The 23222-nt window shown below is 32.2% G+C and overlaps 4 protein-coding genes across 4 annotated transcripts; all 4 read left to right on the top strand.

Moving 5' to 3' along the window:
• Positions 1-127: 127 nt before the first annotated feature.
• On the top strand, positions 128-4425 carry LOC106744169 (coagulation factor IX-like). Its single transcript, XM_014618665.1, has 9 exons — positions 128-173; positions 591-772; positions 988-1122; positions 1205-1459; positions 1587-1722; positions 3303-3484; positions 3698-3823; positions 3905-4159; positions 4279-4425. Exons 1-9 carry the CDS (start codon positions 128-130, stop codon positions 4423-4425), a joined length of 1464 nt encoding a protein of 487 aa, XP_014474151.1.
• Positions 4426-6041: 1616 nt separating this feature from the next.
• On the top strand, positions 6042-12100 carry LOC106744168 (coagulation factor IX-like). Its single transcript, XM_014618664.1, has 11 exons — positions 6042-6087; positions 7380-7561; positions 7743-7868; positions 7946-8200; positions 8329-8465; positions 8873-8924; positions 9525-9600; positions 11013-11194; positions 11377-11502; positions 11574-11828; positions 11957-12100. The coding sequence occupies exons 1-11, from the start codon at positions 6042-6044 to the stop codon at positions 12098-12100; spliced, it is 1581 nt and encodes a 526-aa protein (XP_014474150.1).
• A 1862-nt stretch (positions 12101-13962) lies between these two features.
• LOC106744167 (trypsin-2-like) lies at positions 13963-20171 on the top strand. The gene is made up of 9 exons (XM_014618662.1): positions 13963-14017; positions 14368-14549; positions 14728-14853; positions 14930-15181; positions 15323-15458; positions 18938-18993; positions 19285-19402; positions 19748-19887; positions 20025-20171. The coding sequence occupies exons 1-9, from the start codon at positions 13963-13965 to the stop codon at positions 20169-20171; spliced, it is 1212 nt and encodes a 403-aa protein (XP_014474148.1).
• Positions 20172-21420: 1249 nt separating this feature from the next.
• On the top strand, positions 21421-23068 carry LOC106744166 (trypsin-2-like). The gene is made up of 4 exons (XM_014618661.1): positions 21421-21463; positions 21973-22154; positions 22336-22461; positions 22922-23068. The coding sequence occupies exons 1-4, from the start codon at positions 21421-21423 to the stop codon at positions 23066-23068; spliced, it is 498 nt and encodes a 165-aa protein (XP_014474147.1).
• The last annotated feature ends 154 nt before the right edge of the window (positions 23069-23222 follow it).

Raw genomic sequence — 23222 nt, 5'->3', positions numbered from 1 at the left:
CAGCTGCTCTACAAAAACAAGGACAGATATCGCATATAAAAGGGAAGGTTAAGTAGTTTACAAGTAGTTTACAAAGCCTAGTTTGTAATTCGAGGTCGAATTCGACGATTCAATTGTGACGATAAAGATGATAAAGTTAACCTTCCTGCTCGTTATCGGCGTTATCACCGGACGTAAGCAAACAAAATTCGATAATAAAAAATCAATAACTTACATACAATCGATGTAATTAACGTATGTTTACATCACTTATTCTGTGACATTCTAAATGAGAAAAAAAAATTAATATTTAAAACAAATTAAAATAAGTAAATTTTACCACACATGTTTTTTTAAAACTGTTTTCCAATTATTTAATATATACGGAATTAATAACTAATGTATAATAATAATATTAATTACAATATGTGTAAGATTATGCAAATGTAATATATATAGGAGAACTTATATAGAGAGATATATTAATATTTTCCATTTATTTTTATATAAGTGCAGACATATCGTTCAACTATTTTAAAATAGCTCGAACGAACGTAATGTGACCAGACAAAGAAATAAATAATTGGAGACTTAATTATTATTACTTACAGAGGCGTACGGTGATGCGCCTGAAGCTATCGTGGGTGGTTTTATTGCCACGGATGGTCAATTTCCCTATCAAGCTTCCCTTCAAGTCATGAAGGAACATATTTGCGGGGGTTCTATTATCAGCTCGAAACATATTCTCACCGCTGCTCATTGCGTTGAGGAGAAATGGCAACACCGATACATGGCACGTAAATAATCGTTGCTACTGAAAAAGATTTACTTTATTACCGATTTTTTCTTAGAGAGATGATATATAATATATAATATATAATTAGAGAGATTATATATGATATATAAATATTCGCGCGATGGTAATTTTCCTTTCCGTCATCTTTTGCATATCTTCGTTTAATTTATTCTAATGTTTTTATTTAATTTGTCAACATATTTCGAGTACAGACTGTCGTAAGCGGAGCCACCAGATGGGCAGAAGGCAACAATAACCAAAGGCATACCATCAAGTGCATTCGTTTACACCCAGGTTATACTGGTGAGAAAAGTAGTGCCTGGAAGGACGATATCGCTGTTATTACTGTAAGCCTGCCATCCAGTTCTCGTTAATTGCGTGTAGAGAAGTAATATGTATGTAATGATCTGATATATTTTTTTTCTTTAGTTGAATGAGGAGATTAAATTTGACAAATGGCGAAGTCCGATTCCTCTAGCATCTCAAGATTATACTACAGGTACCTATAAAGGTATAGTTAGCGGATGGGGACAGACCAGCGTAACCTCAGACTCTTCGCCTGTACTTAAATGGCTCGCAGTGGACGTTTTGAGCAAGGTAGAGTGTTTGAAGGCGCACAGAAATCCGCAGACCAACAAGCAACAAGTGTGCAGCATATACATGAAAAATCACGGTGCCTGTTCTGTAAGTGTTTTGTATAATGATTTATGCATCTGAAAATTATCATATATATATACGTACCCCCATTGCTTGGATGAGAAAAGAATTGTGTAAATAACGAGTCAATAATTAATAATATACAATTTCTCAGGGTGACAGCGGCGGTCCTCTCGTGGTCAATAAGGAGCTTTGTGGCATTGTTTCTTGGGTTGCACTCTGCGCTTTGGGTATACCTGACGTTTACACTAATGTCTACGACTATCTGGACTTTATCAAGGACTCTCAAAGCATGTGCTGATAACCCGAATAATCACAATCGACTGGCAACTTGTATATTCAATAGATTTTTTAAAACTTTTAGCTACCACGTGTGAATCACGTCGGCATCATCATTAATGTTTTCTATAGAAATGATATGAAAACTTAAAATAGACAATAAACATTATTATTACAGGAAAAAACTGTGCATTTTTCTCTTCCCGAAGAAAGATTTTTTCGATATGATTAATATATTAAGGAACAATTGTTATTCTGTTTATCAACGAAATAAAATAACTTTTTGCGTAAATAAATGTTAAGTCATTCCCTATTTAATATAGAACTAAAGCAGATATGTGAGACAGAATAACATGACATTTATCTACTAATAGAAAAGAAGAATGTCCTCGTGAGATAAAAGCAACATCTTTTTCGCGACAGTTTAAACATCGAGCAAATGTAACCTCCACTATTATTAACAATTGACTAATTAAAATAGGTAATGTACTTATGATAATACGACACAAACAAAGCCAGCTGTTACACAAGGTTAGAGATAAATATCTCATATAAAAGTAACTGCTGAGTGGCTTAGAGTATCCAGTTTAGAATTCGTTCTAGACCTAATTCGTGAATTACGGCGATCAAGATGATGAAATTAGCCATTCTGTTCGTTGTCGGCGTTATCGTCAGACGTGAGTAAAAAAAAGTCAATTTTCAAAAATAAATATCTTACGTACGTAATGCAATTAGCGTATATTTACATTAATAATTTTATTAAACACTAAAGCAAAAATGGAAAGAAAAAAATCAATATATAAGATAAATAAAAATTTGTAAATTTTATCACATACATTTTTGAAATCTATATTTCAATAATAAATAAAAAAAGATAATATGAACAAAATTCATATATAAAAGATTAATATTATTAATATATAATATATAATATTAATTTTATAATGTGTAAAATGATGCAAATGTAACATATATATAGAAGAATATAAATACAAGAATATATATAAATACTTTCAACTATTTCATATGCAGAGTGTTTGGTAATTCATGGAATATCGCTTGTATACAGATAGAATGGGTTGAATTCAGTAAAAAAGTTCTCTACCATTTTGCAAACAACTACGCAAAATTTTGAATTATTAATAATTGAAGATGGCTATGTATAGAGGCTTCTTTAATTAATAACTCACAAATTTATGTATTATTTACAAAATGTACAGGACTTTTTTATTCGAAATGGCCTAATCTATAAGTATATGACAGATGTTATATTTAGCGACAGACATCAGTATAATGAATCTTGAACTTGTCGCAAGGTACAACAGCTGCCATATATTAATAGATTAGGCTAGTTTATCATTAATAACTCGAGATTTTGCATAGTTGTTTACAAAATGGCAGAGAACTTTTCTTCTCAGTTTAACGTATTCTACCTGTACGCAAGTGATACTCAATAAATTACGGGACACTGTATATACACGTGTACTGATATGTATGGATATTTTTTAGCTATTTCAAAGTAACTCGAATGAACAAAATGTCTCTAGACAAAATGATAAATGATTAGAGATTACTTAATTATTATCCACAGAGGCGTGCGGTGATGCACCAGAAGCTATCGTGGGTGGTAACTTCGCAAAGGAGGGTCAATTTAAACATCAAATCTCTATTCAAGTGAATAAGGAACATATTTGCGGCGGTACCATTATCAGCCCGACTCATATTGTCACCGCTGCTCATTGCGTTGATAATCCTAAATATAGGAAAGGCATGGTACGTGCATAATACCTAATTCATCTAATCAATACTTGGCATATATTGAAATCGTTGCTAGCAGAAACGATTTATGCGATTATTGATTTTTTTCTTAGAGATATAGATATAATATAGAAAAACTCGCGGCTCTAGTTTTTTTTTCCATAGTTTATATCATCAACCAATTTATCCTAATTCCTACTTAACTCATTAAAAATATTCGGTACATAGACTATTGTAACCGGAACTATTAAGTGGGCAACAGGACAAACGCATAATATCAAGTGCATTCGTATGCACCCAGGCTACACTGGTAAGAAGGAAGATGCCTGGAAGAACGATATTGCCGTTATTACTGTAAGCATGATTTTCAATTCTTGTTAAGCACATACAGAGAAGTAATGCGTGTACAATGATCTGATATACTTTCTTCTACAGTTGACACAGCCGATTACTTTTAACAACGTTCAAGGCTCGATTCCTTTAGCGTCTCGAGATTACACCGTTGGCAGCAATCGCGGTATAACTAGTGGATGGGGAAAGACCAGCGTAGACTCAAAAACTTCGCCGGCACTTAAATGGCTCGGAGTAAACATTTTGAGCGAGAAAGACTGCTTGAAAGCTCACAAAAATCCACAGACCATTAAGACTCAAATATGCACCTTGGAGAAGAAAGGACAAGGTGCCTGTTCAGTGAGTGTCTTAGCTTATGCATCTGAATATTGTCATATATACGTATACATATCTTCATACCATGAATATGAGAAAGGAATTGTGAACGTGAACGTAATTAAAAATAAACAATTTCTTAGGGTGACAGCGGCGGTCCTCTCATATTCAACGGCGAGCTCTGTGGTGTCACTTCTTGGGTAGCGCTCTGTGCTTTGGGTGTACCTGACGTATTCACTCATGTCTACCACTATACGGACTTCATCAAGGAATGTCAAAAGATGTGCTGATAATTAAAATAATCATAATCGACCTGTGACCTATAAAACAGACAATTTCTCAAGTCTTTAGTTGTCATGTTTAAAACACGTCGATACTATCATTAATTTCTTGTATAAAATTAATATAAAAGCACATAATAAACAATAAAAAATATTCAAAGTAAGCATTGTGCGTATTTTTCTTTGCGAAAAAAAGAGAGAGAGAGAAAGAGAGAGAGAGAGAGAAAGAAAGAACTGTTTTGATAAAATCAATTATTAATTAGATGACTAATGATTAAAGTTATGTTTGTTAAGTCATGTTTAACGATCGATATCTTCGTAATGTAACTACCACGCTCGAACTATTATATCAATTATCTTCGCAATTACAACGAGAGCCCATTACCCAGCGATCTAGCTCTTCCGAGCAAATAAAATTAATTTAATAATCCAAATGGATACCCGTAGATACTAGAGGAAACGACGGATTCTTCAGGTTATTCGTTATAATAAAATGGAATCGCGCTTTAACGATACGCAATAAACAATACATGAGACGTGTCTATATAGTGTGTATATAGATTCAGCAGGGACAGCAAGGAAAGTTGAGCCTGTAAGAAAATGCCAAAGCATGAGAATGGTGATGTCTGAGTTATTATCCGAAAGCACATTTAGAAAACGTGAGTTTAAAGCAGCCTTTATTCGAGTTAAGAGTTGTTAGTTTTTCTTAAGTAAGTCGTACATATCCGATCATTTTACGTATTTTTCTTCAGAAGGCAAAACGTATTTATTAAAATTAATGATTAATCTAAGGCTATTTTTATATCTCATATTTGGCGATCGACGTCTCCTTGCAATATGATTCTCTCGCTCGTTTTCCTTTAGTAGTCATAACATTCTCAATGCGGGACTCCAATGCTTCTGATAAAAGTATCATCTAATGAGCGGACTGGCATTTTGGTCTCTCTCTGAATGCCCGCTCAGAACCAGTGATGGTTCAAAGTGCATTCTCCTCCTCATATCAGGGACACCATGTAGTGGATGATTCTTTAGTAAATGATCGATTAGTTTCTCTCGACTTTTTTCTTTATCCTTTCGTCTTTGTGCTTCCAGCTAAAATGGTTGTTAATTTGTTAGTTGAAGCTGTTTACAACGAAATTGTTATTATGGTNTCTCTCTCTCTCTCTCTCTCTCTCTCTCTCTCTCTCTCTCTCTCTCCGTGTTTATTATTCTTTTTTTCCCTCTTTGTCTTTATTGATGCTCTTCCTTCCATGTTCATCTTCTTACAAAAACAAAGTAATTTTTGCAACTGATTGTTAAATCATCACCAATTTTGAATTTCGAATTTAGAATATGTAACTAAAAAATATGATGTTTAATTATTGACTGAATAGAAGAATATCCTTTAAATTATGAGTCTTTTTCTTGATGGTTGAAACATCGAGCAAATACAGGACCCGCATGTGTTATTAATAATTGCATGAGCAAACTGCATAATGTATTTCCGTATAATGCGACGCAAATGCAGCCAGCTGTTTTATAAAAAACAAGGACAAGTTCCGTGTATAAAAGAGAACGCTAAATCGTCTGTAATGTCTAGTGTTGTAATTCTTTTTGGATCAAATTCTTGAATTGGCACGATCAAGATGATGAGACTAGCTATTTTGCTCGTTGTCGGTGTTATTGCCAGACGTGAGTACAAAAAAGTCGATAATCGAAAATCAGTAACTTACACACAAATAATATAATTATACGTTTGCATTATTTATTTTATAAAACTTTAAATGAGGAAAATGGAAGAAATTAATACGTAAATTAAATATATAAATTTTATCGCAAACATTTTTAAAGTATATTTTGCTATAATTAATATAGTTAAGTTAAATAATTAATATATAGACTAAAAGATATTATGACTTCATACTTACATTTTGTACAATAATATTTTTAATAATCAATATTATAAATTTGAAACTTGTCGTTTATATTTGTCAAAATATTAATCGAATCTAAACTCAAAGTTATGAAACATTTATTACTTAGAACGTTTTTTATAAAAATGTGACGTTATTCATAAAAATATAGCAGCAATACATATTAAGTTGAAGAGAAACGGAAGTAATAATGTGGTCTCCATTAAAAGAAATGTGAAATCTTAGTTTTATTAAAAAATACAGTGTTTTGTTACAAATGTATACATACACACGAAATAAACTCTTAAGAAAAACAACAATAAATATAACGACGAATTTTTAATATAGATATTTACTTAGTCATTAGAAAATAGACACAAACTATGAAAAAGATAATTTCTATAAAACGAATAGACTTTTAAACTCAACTTAAATTATTGATTCATCGAATAAGTAGTTCGACATGAAAACTTCGAAAAAGAGGCCAATTTAAATCTATTTTAGTGTGAAGCCAAATTAGTAAAATGCCACACTTTTATTTAACTTTGCACAAATCGAAATATGTACAACAAAAAATGTAACAAACAAAACAGTCGAATGTACGTGTGATCAATGTACATATGGTCAAATGTATATACATTCGTACGATAATACGCAAATTTGAGAAGCATGAGGAAGTATGTGAAATTAAATGCAAAAATGTACTTTGGCAACGTTTCAACATGTTCAAAAGTAAAAGGGCATAATAAAATCCGACTATAATATTAGCATTATTATGTAAGGGCAAGCTACTAAACACATGATTCCATAAGTAACTATTTGAATTCGTCATGTATTAATAGCGGAAATGTTAAAGAGGGCCGTAGTACCTGTCTACAAGAACTATAATACTATTTTCTCCTCTAAACTATAATATTAATTATTACGAGTGCATCATGCAAATGTAACACATATAGAAGAATTTACGTAGAAAAATATATAGATACCTTTAGCTATTTTAAAATGGCTCGGACGAGAGAAACGTCCCCATACGAAATAATAAATGATTGCGGATTTAATTATTTTCTACAGAGACATACGGTGATGCACCAGAAGCTATCGTGGGTGGTTTCGTAGCCACGGCAGGTCAATTTCCACACCAATGCTCTCTTCGAGTTTATGGGCAACATATTTGCGGGGGTACCATTATCAGCTCTACTCATATTGTCACAGCAGCTCATTGCGTTGACAATCCTAGTTATGCGAGAAGCATGGTATGTACTTAATCGCTACTATTAAAAACAATTCACATAATTATCGATTTTTTCTTAAAGATGCATTATAAATACGACATAGAGAAATTAGCGATGATAATTTTTCTTTCTCTCGTTGTGTATCGTCATCTTATTCATTCTTATTCTTCTACTTAAATCGTTAAAATTATTCATCACGCAGACTATTGCAACCGGTACTCTTAGTTCGACATCAGGCACAATACATCAAGTCAAGGAAATTAAGATACATCCAGGCTACACTGGTGAGCAACGTACCGCCTGGAAGGACGACATCGCTGTTATTATTGTAAGCTTGGTTCCCATTTCTCGTTAAGTGCGTATAGACTAATAATACGTGTAATGACCTATTATATATTTTTCTAGTTGACAAAACCGATGACATTTAACAGTTACCAAAAACCCGTCCCTCTAGCGTCTCGAGATTATACCACTGGCACTTATCGCGGTATAACTAGTGGGTGGGGAAAGACCAGCGTAAACTCAAACATTTCACCGAACCTTAAATGGCTTGCAGTAAACATTTTGAGTAAAGTGAATTGTTTAAAAGCACACAACTATCCACAGACCAATGATAAACATATGTGCACCTTGGAGAAGCAAGGTCAAGGTGTATGCCAAGTAAGTGTTTTACTTTATTTTATGCATCTAAAAATTATCATATACACATATAAACATTATCATTTCTTTGGCTTAAGAAAAGAATTGAGCGTGATCATGTTATTAATTAGAAATATACAATTTCTCAGGGCGACAGCGGCGGTCCTCTCATAATCAATGGCGAACTTTGTGGTGTCACCTCTTGGGTCGCACCTTGTGCTTTGGGTATACCTGATGTATTCACTAATGTTTTTTACTATTTGGACTTTATCAAGCGGTGCCAACTGTATTGATAATCCGAATAATTCACAATCGACCGATAACCTATACAACAGGCGTTTTCTTGAGTCTTCATTTACCCATATGAAATATATCGATATTATCATTAATACTTTCCTTGGAAATATTATGAAAGCCGAAATTAAGCAATAAAAAATATAATTCAAAATAAACTTTGTATTCTTTTTCCTGCGGAAAAATATTTTTGATAAAAAATCAATGATGAATATAAGGCTTTTTCTTAATGTCGTCATGTTTGGCGATCGATATCCCCACAATATGATTCCCCCGCTCGATCTATTACATCTGGTTCTTTAGACTAAATATGATGAATTCATTAATTGCGCATTGGAATGGATACATGCGAATATTCGACGAAGCTGCGAATTCTTAATTTATTCGGTTGATCTACAGCGTCTTTCAAGTGTCTAGCAGCATACGAGATGCCGGCGATGTATTCGAGCAGGTAATAAAATATCAGCCATTTTTCAAATTATGTTCGCCGAACTGCCAAACGATATTTTAGTCCATTAATTGTTTATCTATGGTCAAGGAACGGTGCAAACAAAGCTAACTGTACTATAAAACAAAGGTCAGGTACCACCAGGTGTTGAAATAGAAACGCTTATTAGTCTGCAGTATCTAGTTTGTAATTCGTTCTGCATTAAATTTTAGAATTACGACGATCAAGATGATGAAGTTGGCTATTTTACTCGTCAGCGTTATCGCCAAATATGAATAAACAAAACCTGATAATTAATGACTTAAGTGCAAACAATAAAATTAACTTATGTTACATTACTTATTTTATGAAACTCTAAATGGGAAAAAGAGAAAAAAGAAAACGTGAATTAAAATATGTAAATTTTATCACACATATTTTTTAAATCTATTTTACTATTAATTAATACAGATAAGATTAATAATTAATATATAATATATATAGTAATATTAAGAAATATATTTAATCATTAACAAAAAAGAAAGTCATCCTTTAAATTATGAGATAAAAGTGACGTCTTGTTTTCGATGAAAACATTAAGCAAATACAATACAAGGTCTGCAGGTGTTATTTAACAATTGCATGGGTAATATGCACGATATACTTGATATGGCGATATGGCAACCAGCTGTTATACAAGGTCAGAGATAGGTATTTCGTATAAAAATGATCGCTAAGTGGTTTACAGTATCCAGTGTGGAATTCGTTTTGGATCCAATTCTTAAATTACAACAATCAAGATGATGAAGTTAGCTATTCTACTCGTTATCGGCGTTATTGCTAAACGTGAGTATATAAAAGTCGATAACCAAGAATCTATAGCATATATACAATATAATTAACATATATGTTTGTATTATCTATTTTACAAAACTTTAAATGAAAAAAATAGAAGAATTAATACATGAATTAAAATATATAAATTTTTTTGCACATATTTAAAAAATCTATTTTACTATAATTAATATAGGTGAGATAAATAATTAATATATAGACTAGATGGTGGTATTACAGCTCTCTATTTACTTTTTGTATAATAACTTTTTTAACAATCAATATTTTAAATCAAAAACTTAACGATTATATTCGTTAAAACATTCAATCGATTTTGCACTCAAAATTATGAAATATTTATCAATCGATTCTACACTCAAAATTATGAAATATTTATTAATTAAAACGTTATTTATAAAAATATAGCAAAATGTTGAGTTGAAGATAAACAGAGGTGGTAATGTGATCCTCTATTTAAAAAAAAATTTGTTTAACTTTAGTTTAATTTAAAAAAATTGTATTTTGTCACTAATTTATACATTTATACGAAATAAATACTCTTAAAAAGAACAACTATAAATATAACGATGAATTTTTAATGTAAATACTGACTTATTTGTTAAAAAGTAGATATAAACAGTCAAAAGAATTATTTCTATAAAACAATTTAATTTGAATTATTGACTCATCGAATAAATACTTCGACATGAAAAACTCGAAAAAGAGGTCATAATAAATCTATTTTAGTGGGAGAGAGGGTGGGGCGAAATGAGCAAAATGCCTTATTATTACTTAATTTTGCATAACACAAAATATGTACAGCAAAATAAAATGTTTAATAACGAACAAAACATTCGAATGTATATATATTCGTTTAAAAATAATGAGGAAATATGTGTAATTAAATACTAAAATGTATTTTGAATGTTTTACAGTGCTCGAAAGTAATAAAGCATTATAAAGTATTGATAACAAATGCCGGCTTTTGTATTTGACATATTAGCAGTACTGCGTAAGGGCGAGCTACTAAACAAATAATTTAATAAGTAACTGCTTGAATTCGTCACTTATTAACAACGGAGATATTAAGGAGAGCCATAATACCTACCTATAAGAGTTATAAAACTAATATATAGTATTAATTATTACGTGTATGTATCGTATAAATGTAATATAGAAGAATATATAGATAACTTTAATTATTTTAAAATGCCTCGGACGTGCGAAACATCTCCATACGAAATAATAAATGATTGCGGATTTAATTATTTTCTACAGAGACATATGGTGATGCACCAGAAGCTATCGTGGGTGGTTTCGTAGCCACGGCAGGTCAATTTCCACACCAATGCTCTCTTCGAGTTTATGGGGAACATATTTGCGGGGGTACCATTATCAGCTCTACTCATATTGTCACAGCAGCTCATTGCGTTGAGGAGAAATGGGAACACCCATACATGGTACGTAAATAATCGATGCTACTGAAAAAAGATTTAATTCATCACCGATTTTTTCTTAAAGATGCATTATAAATATGACATAGAGAAATTAGCGATGATAATTTTTCTTTTCCCCGTTGTGTATCGTCATCTTATTCATTCTTATTCTTCTACTTAAATCGTTAAAATTATTCATCACGCAGACTGTTGCAACCGGTACTCTTAGTTCGACATCAGGCACAATACATCAGATCAAGGAAATTATGATACATCCAGGCTACACTGGTGAGCAACGTACCGCCTGGAAGGACGACATCGCTGTTATTATTGTAAGCTCCCAATTCTTGTTAAGCGTATAGGATGAATAATACGTGTAGTGATCTATTATATATTTTTCTAGTTGACAAAACCGATGACATTTAACAGTTACCAAAAACCAGTCCCTCTAGCGTCTCGAGATTATACCACTGGCACCTATCGCGGTATAACTAGTGGATGGGGAAAGACCAGCGTAAAGTCAGATGTTGCGCCGTACCTTAAATGGCTTGGAGTAAACATTTTGAGTAAAGTGGATTGTACGAAAGCACACAGATATCCACAGACCAATGATAAACAAATGTGCACCTTGAAGATGAAAGGTCATGGTGTCTGTCAAGTAAGTGTTTCACTTTATTTTATGCATCTGAAAGTTATCATACACACATATAAACATTATCATTTCTTTGGCTTAAGAAAAGAATTGAGCGTGATCATGTTATTAATTAGAAATATACAATTTCTCAGGGCGACAGCGGCGGTCCTCTCATAGCCAATGGCGAACTTTGTGGTGTCACCTCTTGGGTCGCACCTTGTGCTTTGGGTATTCCTGATGTATTCACTAATGTTTACTTCTATAAGGACTTCATCAAGCAGTGCCAACTGTATTGATAATCCGAATAATTCACAATCGACCGATAACCTATACAACAGGCGTTTTCTTGAGTCTTCATTTACCCATATGAAATATATCGATATTATCATTAATACTTTCCTTGTAAATATTATGAAAGCCGGAATTAAGCAATAAAAAATATAATTCAAAATAAACTTTGTATTCTTTTTCCTGCGGAAAAATATTTTTGATAAAAAATCAATGATGAATATAAGGCTTTTTCTTAATGTCGTCATGTTTGGCGATTGATTTCTCCACAATATGATTCCTTCACTCGACTTATTAAATGGATATCCTCACGCAATGAGCACTCATTATCCGGCAATCTAGACTTTGTCACCTCTTAGATCGCGCTTTGCGCTTTGGACATACGCTATATTCACTAATGCATACTACTATAAGGACTTCAACAAGGATTGTCAAAGTAGATGCTGATAACCCGAATAATCACAACTGGCAACCCAGATTCTATACATTTTCTAAAGTTACCATGTGTGAATCACGTCGGTATCATTATTAATATCCTCTTTAGAAATATATGAAAGCATAAAATAAACATTAAAAAATAACAATTAAAGCAAATTTTGTACGTATTTGTTTACCTCAAGAAATACTTTTTTTTATGATATCAATGATTATTGTAAGGCTATTTTTGATAAGTCATATTTGACGATCTATTCGTCGCTGTAATGTGACTCGGTCTATTATAAAGATATCCTTACAGTTGCATTGAGCGTTTCTTAGCTGGTGATTCAGCTTTTTTGAACAAATTAAAATAAATTCAGTAGTCGCATGTGCAAATGAACACGCGCAGGTTTTCGACGAAACGGCGAATTCATGTATTCATCGGTTGATCCATAGCGTGTTACAATTCTCTTGCAGTTTACGAAATCCCGTCAGGTTACTCGAGGAGCTGATAAAATATCAGTTGTCCATTGAATAATGTTTCTCAAACTATCGGACAATATTTAATTGTTTTATAATAAATGAAGTCTTTCCGGCTTTTTATATACAGTCGCGCGAGCTGAACGAAATAATTAAGGTCTAGATTTTTTGTCACAATGAAATGGGATCGATTTTTAACGATACACGATAGTACGTATATATTTTTCTCATTGGCGGAATAATTTTCTTTTGCACGCAAATATGTTAGATTAGTGCTACGTAATCCTGTGATTGCAGTATATAAAAATATAACCCATTATTGTTTTGATTTTTGCATTGTTCTCAAACCAAATATACGCAATATTCAATTTATATGTTCAAAAAGCGCATATAATAATTTTAATGGGTTATTATATTATTTTAACATTACATTTTGCAATAATGCGTATCTTTTAATGCAATTATTGCTTAAGTGGATGTGGAAGACACTTTATATAACATGATGTTATTTGAAAATATTAATTTTCGCAACATAATATATGAAATCAAGAATTATTTACCACTTAATTTAGGAATTTTTTAAATTAAAAACTATTTTATTCGCTCTTTCGGCAAAACAAAATATTTTATGCAAATAAATATTAAACTATTCCCTATTCAATATAAAATTAAAGCAGATATATAACTAAGCAATATATTTATCTACTGAAAGTGAAATAAAGTATACTTCAAATTGTCAATTAAACAGACGTTTATATTTTCGATGATTGAAACATCGAGTAAATATATGGTTAAATGGAGTTGTTAACAATTGAATGGATAAAGTACGTAATTCTGATGTATATAATTATAAGGTGCAAACAGAGCCAGCTGTTACACAAGGTCAAAGGTAGGTATCGCGTATAAAAATGATCGATGAACGGTTTGTAGCATCCAGTTTGTAATTTGTCCTGGATTAAATTCCTGAATTATAATGGTCAAAATGTTAAAGTTGGCTATTCTGCTCATCGTCGGCGTTATTGCGAGACGTAAGTAAAAGAAACTTGATAAAAATCAAAAATTTACATACAAATAATTTTATTAGTATATGTTTTCATTATTTATTTTATGGAATTTCAAATAAGAGAGAAAAATAATATTATACAAATTGAAATATATAAATTTTATCATACATATATTTCAAATATAATTTCTTCTATAATTAACATATAATATAAAATATTAATTATTTTCTATAAGGTATACAAATATTATATATATAGAAGAACTTATATAGATAATTGTATAGATACTCATCAGCTATTTTAAATTAGTTCGAAGAAGTGAAACATCACCAGATAAAACAATAAATTATTCAATCATAAATTATTATCAACAGAGGCATACGGCGATGCACCTGAAGCTATCGTGGGTGGCAACATAGCAACGGAAGGTCAATTTCCATATCAAGTCTCTCTTCAAACGTTCAGGCTACATAATTGCGGGGGTTCCATTATTAGTGATAGACATATTGTCACCGCTGCTCATTGCGTTGATAATCGGTTTTACAACATGTTCCTGGTACGTATATAATTGTCGTAACCAGAAGTGATTTATTCGATTATCGATTTTTTCTTAGAAACACATAAATATAACATAGAAAAATTAATGACGATACTTTTTCTCTCGTTTATCCTCTTGTATCGTCTAATTCATTCTGATATTTACATTTAATTCATCAAAATCATTCTGTACATAGACTGTTGTAATCGGAACCCACAAATTGGAAAATGGCGAAAAGCACAGTGTTAAGTGTATTCGAGTGCACCCAGACTATACTGGTAAAATCGAAGACGCCTGGAAGAACGATATCGCCGTTATTACTGTAAGGTTCATTATTCTTGTTAAGTTCATAGAGAAAAGTAACGCATATGTAACGATGTGATGTATTTTTTCTCTAGTTGAAAGAGCCAATTACATTTAGCAACCTGCAAAATAAAATTCCTCTAGCGACACAAGATTACACGACTGGAAGTTATCTCGGAATAACTAGTGGATGGGGACAGACTAGCGTAGGCTCAGACCCTTCGCCGATATTGAAATGGCTTGAAGTAAACGTTTTGAGCAGTTCGGATTGTTTGAAAGCGCATAAACTTCCACCGACTAATACAAAACAAATATGCACCTTAAAGAGAGAGCACGGTGTCTGCTCAGTGAGTGTTTACCTTACTTTATGTTTCGTGTATCTGGAAATTATCACGTACACGTATACACGTATTCTCTTTTCTTCGATATGAGAAAAGAATTAGATGTAAACGAGTGATTAATTAAAAATATACAATTTCTCTTTCAAGGGTGATAGCGGCGGTCCTCTCGTGATCAACGGCGAACTTTGTGGTGTCACCTCTTGGGTCATACCTTGCGCTCGGAATATACCTGATGTATTCACTAATATCTACTACTATCTGGACTTTATCACCGAATGTCAAAGCATGTGTTGATAACCCGACCGTTGTGAATAATCACGACCAACCACCTATATTCCAAGCATTTTCTAATGTTCTTAGTTACCACATATGAGATAAGTAGATAATATCTCCCATGAAAATAAAATGAAAACATAAAATAAACAATAAAAAATATCAATCATAGTATATTTGTGCATATTTCTCTTTCATAAAAAATATTTTTTAAAAACATCAATGATTAATGTAAGGCTATTTTTAACAAGTCATATTTGACGATCTAATATGTCGCTATAATGTGACTCTCGATCTGTTATAAATATTTCTATGAGTGCATTGAGCGTTCATTCGATCCAGTTCTTTTAAGCAAACAAAATGAATTAGTATTCGCATATGTAAATAGATACGCACGGATACTCAACGAAGCAACAAATTCATAAATTGATCAGCTAATCCGTAGCGTGTTACAACTCTTTCGCAGTATACGAGATACCGTCAAGTGATTACGAAAATGATAAAAACTGCTCGGTCAAATTTTATCTGAATTTCACCCGCCTTGTCAACACTATAATTGACAAAATAAATATTCACCTTTCTGGCTGGCAATGCAAGCTGTTAAAACAGAATCTTTATCAAGAGGCGGTAAGTTCACGATCGGTTGATTGAATGCTGTTGTGACTGTTTTTACAATCACGACTTGACCCAGTCATTCCCTGGATATGTTTCGACGATGAGCGTGCGAAGCCATTTGATTGGAAACAAGTTGAGAGTTTAAAACCGCCTCTATTCAAATTAAGAACATTCTCAGTTTTTCATAAATAAGTAATACGTCTTCGGTCACTTTACGGAAATGAATCTTGACTGAGATTTTACTCCAATCTCCTATTTCCCGCCAAAAAACGGAATGGAGATTTTATTCCAATCTCCTATTTCCCGCCAAGGAACAGAATGTGGGTTGCATTATTGTTATAGAACAGAAAAAAGCAAAGAATGATATTTATCACAATATTTATGTCATAGATCCTCAGATATTTTGATGATCAGACTAATAATAAGTACAGCGATGCATATTTTAATTTAATACTACTATTATAAATTACAAAATCATAAAATTATTATAAATTATAAAATAAAAATAACTTTTTGTTTTATGAGTTATGTAGTTTTATATATTAAGAAGCAATTTTTATTTTCTTTCCCGACAAAACAAAATAATTTGTGCAAATAAATGTTATATATATTTTAATTTGCACTTTAATTTAATGTACTATTCTCTTTATAACTTTATAATAACTTTTTGTTTTATGAGTTATGTAGTTTTAAATATTAAGAAGCAATTTTTATTTTCTTTCCCGACAAAACAAAATAATTTGTGCAAATAAGTGTTATATATATTTTAATTTTCACTTTAATTTAATGTACTATTCTCTAATTAACGTAGAATTAAATTGGATATGTGACTAAGCAATATAATATTTATCTACTGATAGAAATGAAGAGTGCTTATTTTGTAAATTAAACTTAAATATTTTTCTCGACGTTTAAGTCATTGAGCAAATATAGTAGCAATAGGAGTTATTAACGGTTTGTTTGTATGGGCAAATTACGTAAATGCACTTCCACGGTGTAATACGTTGCAAACAAAGCCAGCTTTTCTGCAAGGCCAAGGATAGCTACCGCGTATAAAAGAGAACGTTTAGCGATCTACAGTGTGTAATTTGCAATAACTTTTTGTTTTATGAGTTATGTAGTTTTATATATTAAGAAGCAATTTTTATTTTCTTTCCCGACAAAACAAAATAATTTGTGCAAATAAGTGTTATATATATTTTAATTTGCACTTTAATTTAATGTACTATTCTCTAACTAACGTAGAATTAAATTGGATATGTGACTAAACAATATAATATTTATCTACTGATAGAAATGAAGAGTGCTTATTTTGTAAATTAAACTTAAATATTTTTCTCGACGTTTAAGTCATTGAGCAAATATAGTAGCAATAGGAGTTATTAACGGTTTGTTTGTATGAGCAAATTACGTAAATGCACTTCCACGGTGTAATACGTTGCAAACAAAGCCAGCTTTTCTGCAAGGCCAAGAATAGCTACCGCGTATAAAAGAGAACGTTTAGCGATCTACAGTGTGTAATTTGCAATAACTTTTTGTTTTATGAGTTATGTAGTTTTATATATTAAGAAGCAATTTTTATTTTCTTTCCCGACAAAACAAAATAATTTGTGCAAATAAGTGTTATATATATTTTAATTTGCACTTTAATTTAATGTACTATTCTCTAACTAACGTAGAATTAAATTGGATATGTGACTAAACAATATAATATTTATCTACTGATAGAAATGAAGAGTGCTTATTTTGTAAATTAAACTTAAATATTTTTCTCGACGTTTAAGTCATTGAGCAAATATAGTAGCAATAGGAGTTATTAACGGTTTGTTTGTATGGGCAAATTACGTAAATGCACTTCCACGGTGTAATACGTTGCAAACAAAGCCAGCTTTTCTGCAAGGCCAAGGATAGCTACCGCGTATAAAAGAGAACGTTTAGCGATCTACGTGTGTAATTTGCAATTCGTTCTAAATCAAGTTCCTGAACTGCAACGATCGAGATGATAAAATTAACTATTTTGCTCGTTGTCGGCGTCATCGCTAGACGTGAGTATACAAAGATCAATAATCAAAAATTAACAACTTACGTATAAACAATGTAATTAGTGTATGTTTATATTAATTATTTTACGAAATTCTAAATAAAAGTAGAAAAGAAAATTAATGTATGATGCAAATTAAAATATATCAATTTTATCACACACATATTTCAAGTATATTTTCTTCTATAATTAATATACAATATACAACATATCAAATATATATGAAATACTAGTTATTACTATGTATAAGATTATGCAAATGTTATATGTACTTATATAGAGGAAGAACTTACACAGACAATTGTATAGATACCTTTCAGCTATTGTATAATAAAATAGCTCGAATGATCGAAATGTCATAAAATGAAGTAATAAATAATTACAATCTTAATTATTATCAATAGAGGCATATGGCGATGCACCTGAAGCTATCATTGGTGGCAACGTGGCAACAAAAGGGCAATTTCCATATCAAGTCTCTCTTCAATATTTCGGACGACATATTTGCGGGGGTACCCTTATTAGTACTGAACATGTTGTCACCGCTGCTCATTGTGTTGATAAACTTCTTTTCAACAGATTACTAGTACGTACATAATTGTTGCTACTGGAAGCGATTCACTCGATTTTTTTCTTAGAAACACATTATAAATATAGTATAGAAAAATTAACAACGATAATTTGCTTTCGATCGTTTCGTGTCATCGTCTAATTCATTTTGATCTTTCTATTTAACTCGCCAAAATTATTCGGTACATAGACTGTTGTAACCGGGACCCACATATTAGGAAGTGGCGAAAGGCACAAAATTAAGTGCATTCGATTGTACCCAGGCTTTACCGGTAATATAATTGAAGACGCTGCGAAGGACGATATTGCTGTTATTACTGTAAGTCTGATTCCCTGCTCTCGTTAAGTCCCTGTTGAAAATTTCCAGATGAATTCCTATGGAAACCCATAGGAACTCATATGAATCTATACAAGATAATAAAATTTCATATAGAAATCCGCATGCATAGGAAATTCATGTACGAATCTAAATTTCTACCTATGACCTGCGTTTTTAACGCTCCATAGGCAACTATGGGATTCCATATAGATTTTCTATATAGATTTCTGGTTTTTTTCAACAAGGAGCGAAATAATACGTGTGTAACGATCTATTGTATTTTTCCTTTAGTTGCAAAAGCCGATTATATTTAACAAAGTCCAAAGTTCGATTCCTTTAGCAACACAAGATTACACAACTGGAACCTATACTGCAATAACTAGTGGATGGGGACTGACCGACTTTAAAAGTAAAATATATTTGATACTTGTGTTAAAATCGGTCCTTATCAAAATTTTTTTGTTAAACATATTAATTTTTTTGTTACACATATATTAATTTAACATATTGCATTTATGTTATCTTAATGTTTTGTGTTAAGTCGATGTTCAACATGTGTAATTACTAAAATAACATGTTTTATATTTCAACGTTAATTAACATATTATGAGTGTTAATTTTGTATTAATTTTCGACGTAATATTTGTGTTACTTTTCAACATATTCACTTTATTAAATTAACACAAGAATTTGTGTGGACCGTTTGGGACATGTAAAATATATTAAATTTAACACAAAATTTTTTACTATATAGAAAATAAATCTTCTCCGCAACTGAAATGGCTCAAAGTGAACATTTTGAGCAAATCAGACTGCTTAAACGCGCATGAAGGTATACAGATGAATTCGAAACAAATATGCGTTTTTGAAAAGAAAGGGCAAGGTGTCTGCTCAGTGAGTATTTTACCTTACTTTATACATTATGCATTTAAAAATTATCATATGCAAATATACGCATTCCCATTTCTTCAGTAAGAAAGAGACATTTGGCATGAACGAGTTATTAATTAAAAATATATAATTTCTTATAGGGTGACAGTGGCGGTCCTCTCATAGTCAATGGCGAGCTCTGTGGTATTACCTCTTGGGGTGCAGAATGCGCTTCGGGTATGCCTGATGTATTTACTAATGTCTACTGCTATTTGGACTTCATCAAGGAATGTCAAAAAACCTGCTGATAACCTGAATAATCCCGAATAGACCAACGTATATTGCGGACAATTTCTAAGTTTTTCAGTTATCGTGTATGAAATATAGCGAAATCATATTAATATCTCTAAGGAAATATTATGAAAGTATAAAAATTAATAAAAAGGAATATTATTGAAAATCAATTTTGTGTTTATTTCTCTTTCCGAAAAAAAACTTTTCGTATAAGGCCAATAATTAATCTAAGGCTATTTTTGATAAGTAATATTTGACGACCGACGTTTTCGTAATGCGTCTCTCCCTCGACTTATTACAACGACATCCTCATGATTGCAACGAGAATTTATTACACGGCGAATTTATTACTAGTTCTTTCGAGCAAATAAAATGAATTCAATGATGATATATTAGAATGGATACATGCCGATATTCGACGAAGTAATGACTTCCTAATTTGATCTAATCCGTAATGTGTACAACCCTCTCGCAATATACGAGATGTCGGCGGGCTACTTGTGAGTAGCTGATAAAATAACAGAATGTTATCGAATTATTTATCGAATTATCGAAAAAAATTGGATCCATTTAATTGTTTTCCGATAACCGAGAACTTATCTTGTTTTTTGCAAACGGTCACGCGGGATCAACAAGGTGTAGGCCCGGATAATCTATTACAATGAAATGAAATCGCTCTTTAAAAGGGAAGAGGGGAGACAAGATATTAAATAAATAAATATATATATATATATATATATGTATCTGCATATATATGTATATATCGTGGTAAACCAACTGCCATTATTCGATCACGGCATGATGTCAGCCCAAATAAGTTGGCTAACTCTTACCTATACCCGAGGGTATGCCCGCGAAAAGGAACACGTTGTATTCCAATTTTGCCAGCGACCTAGACACACCATAGGAAGTACCGTCCGCGAAAAGACACTTCGATCACGGCGCGATATTGGCTTTGACAGTTAGTCAACTTTTGCTCGCAACGTAACGTTAAACTAATGTCAAAAGTCATTGGCACTGTCACGTAACATATTTTTCTACGCGATTGAAATTTCAAGCAAATATAAAGTAACCTACACGTGTTATTAACAAGTGCATGAGTAAACCACGAAATGTACCTCCAGTATAACACACTCCAAACAAAGCCAGCTGTATTACAAGGTCAAAGACAGGTAATGTGTATAAAAAGAAATGCTGCGTAGCTGCAATGTTTAGTTTGCAATTCATTTTGGATGAAATTCTTGAATTGTGACTATCAAGATAATGAAGGTAGCTATTTTGCTCATCATTGGCGTTGTCACCGGACGTGAGTAAATAAAATTTGTCAATCAAATATCTCTCATACTCTCTTTCTCTCTTTCTCTCTCAATAACTTGCGTATATGTAAGTAATTAGCATATGGTTACATTATTTATTTTACAAAATTCTGAGAAAATTAGAGAGAGAGAGAGGGAGAGAGAGAGAGAGAGAGAGAGAGAGAGAGAAAATTAATACACAACATAAACCAAAATATGGATAAACCAAAATATGGAAATATTTTGTCACGCACTTCTTTTTTTAATTCAATGTCCAAAATTCCAACAGATAAGATTAATAATTAATATATAATATAAAGTAAAGTTAATTATTATGTGTAAGATTGTGCAAAAAAATGCAACATGTATCAAAACTTATATGGAAACTTAAATAGAACGTAAAAAAACTTATGTAGAAGAATGTATAAGATATCTTTTTAGCTATTTTAAAATGGCTGAGACAAACGAAACATTTCCAGACAAAGTGATAAATGATTACGGACTTAATTATTACCCACAGAGACATACGGCGATGCACCTGAAGCTATCGTGGGTGGTTTTATGGCCAAGGAGGGTCAATTTCCCTATCAAGTCTCCCTTCGATCGTATGGTTCACATTATTGCGGGGGTTCTATTATTGGTGAAACTCATATTCTCACCGCTGCTCATTGTGTTGATAAACTTGCTTATACAAATGGCATGGTATGTACACGGTCAATGGTATCGGGAGCAATTATCGATTATTATCGATTTTTTCTTACAGACAAATTACAAATATAATTTCGAAAAATTAACGACAATAGTTTTCTTTTCATCATTTTGTATCGTCATCTAATTACTATCGATTATTCCACTAAACTCGCCAAAATTATTCTTTACGCAGGTTGTTGTAACCGGAACCCTCAAGTGGAGAGAAGGCGAATCGCACGGAATTAAATGCATTCGAATGCATCCAGAATACACTGGTAAGCAAGAAGATTCCTGGAAACACGATGTCGCTGTTATTACTGTAAGGATGGTTCTCTATTCTCGTTAAGTGTATGTAGAAAAGTAACGCGTGTCTAACGATCTGATATACTTTTGTCTCTAGTTAAAAAAGCCGATTATATTTAACAAGTTCCAAGGTTCAATCCCTCTAGCGACTCGTAATTATGCCACTGGTGAATATCGCGGTATAACTAGTGGATGAGGAAAGACCAGCCTAGATTCAGCCGCTTCACCGCTACTAAAATGGCTCGGAGTGAATGTTTTAAGCGAGCAAGCCTGTTTAAACAGAAGCGGATATACACTGACTCTTAAGACCCAAATATGCACCTTGGAGAGGGCAGGACAAGGTGCCTGTTCAGTGAGTGTCTTAGCTTATCTTATGCATCTGAATATTGTCATATATATGTATACGTATCTTCATACCACGAATATGAGAAAGGAATTGTGAACGTGAACGTAATTAAAAATAAACAATTTTTTAGGGTGACAGCGGCGGTCCTCTCGTAGTTAATGGTGAAGTATGTGGTATCACCTCTTGGGTCACGCAATGCGCTTGGGGTATACCTGATGTATTCACTAATGTTTATTGCTATTTGGACTTCATCAAGGAATGTCAAAAAATGTGCTGATAACCTGAATAACCCCGGATAGACTAGCAACACATATTGCGGACAATTTCTAAGTTTTTCAGTTATCGTGTATGAAATACAGCGATATCATATTAATATCTTCTAAGGAAATATTATGAAAGTATAAAAATTAACAAAAAGGAATATTATTGAA

The sequence above is a fragment of the Dinoponera quadriceps genome, unplaced genomic scaffold, assembly GCF_001313825.1.
Source record: "Dinoponera quadriceps isolate SergipeBrazil2010 unplaced genomic scaffold, ASM131382v1 scaffold707, whole genome shotgun sequence".
Lineage (NCBI taxonomy): Eukaryota > Metazoa > Arthropoda > Insecta > Hymenoptera > Formicidae > Dinoponera > Dinoponera quadriceps.
Note: the sequence above shows the minus strand (reverse complement) of the source record. Positions and strands in the feature narration are given on the sequence as shown.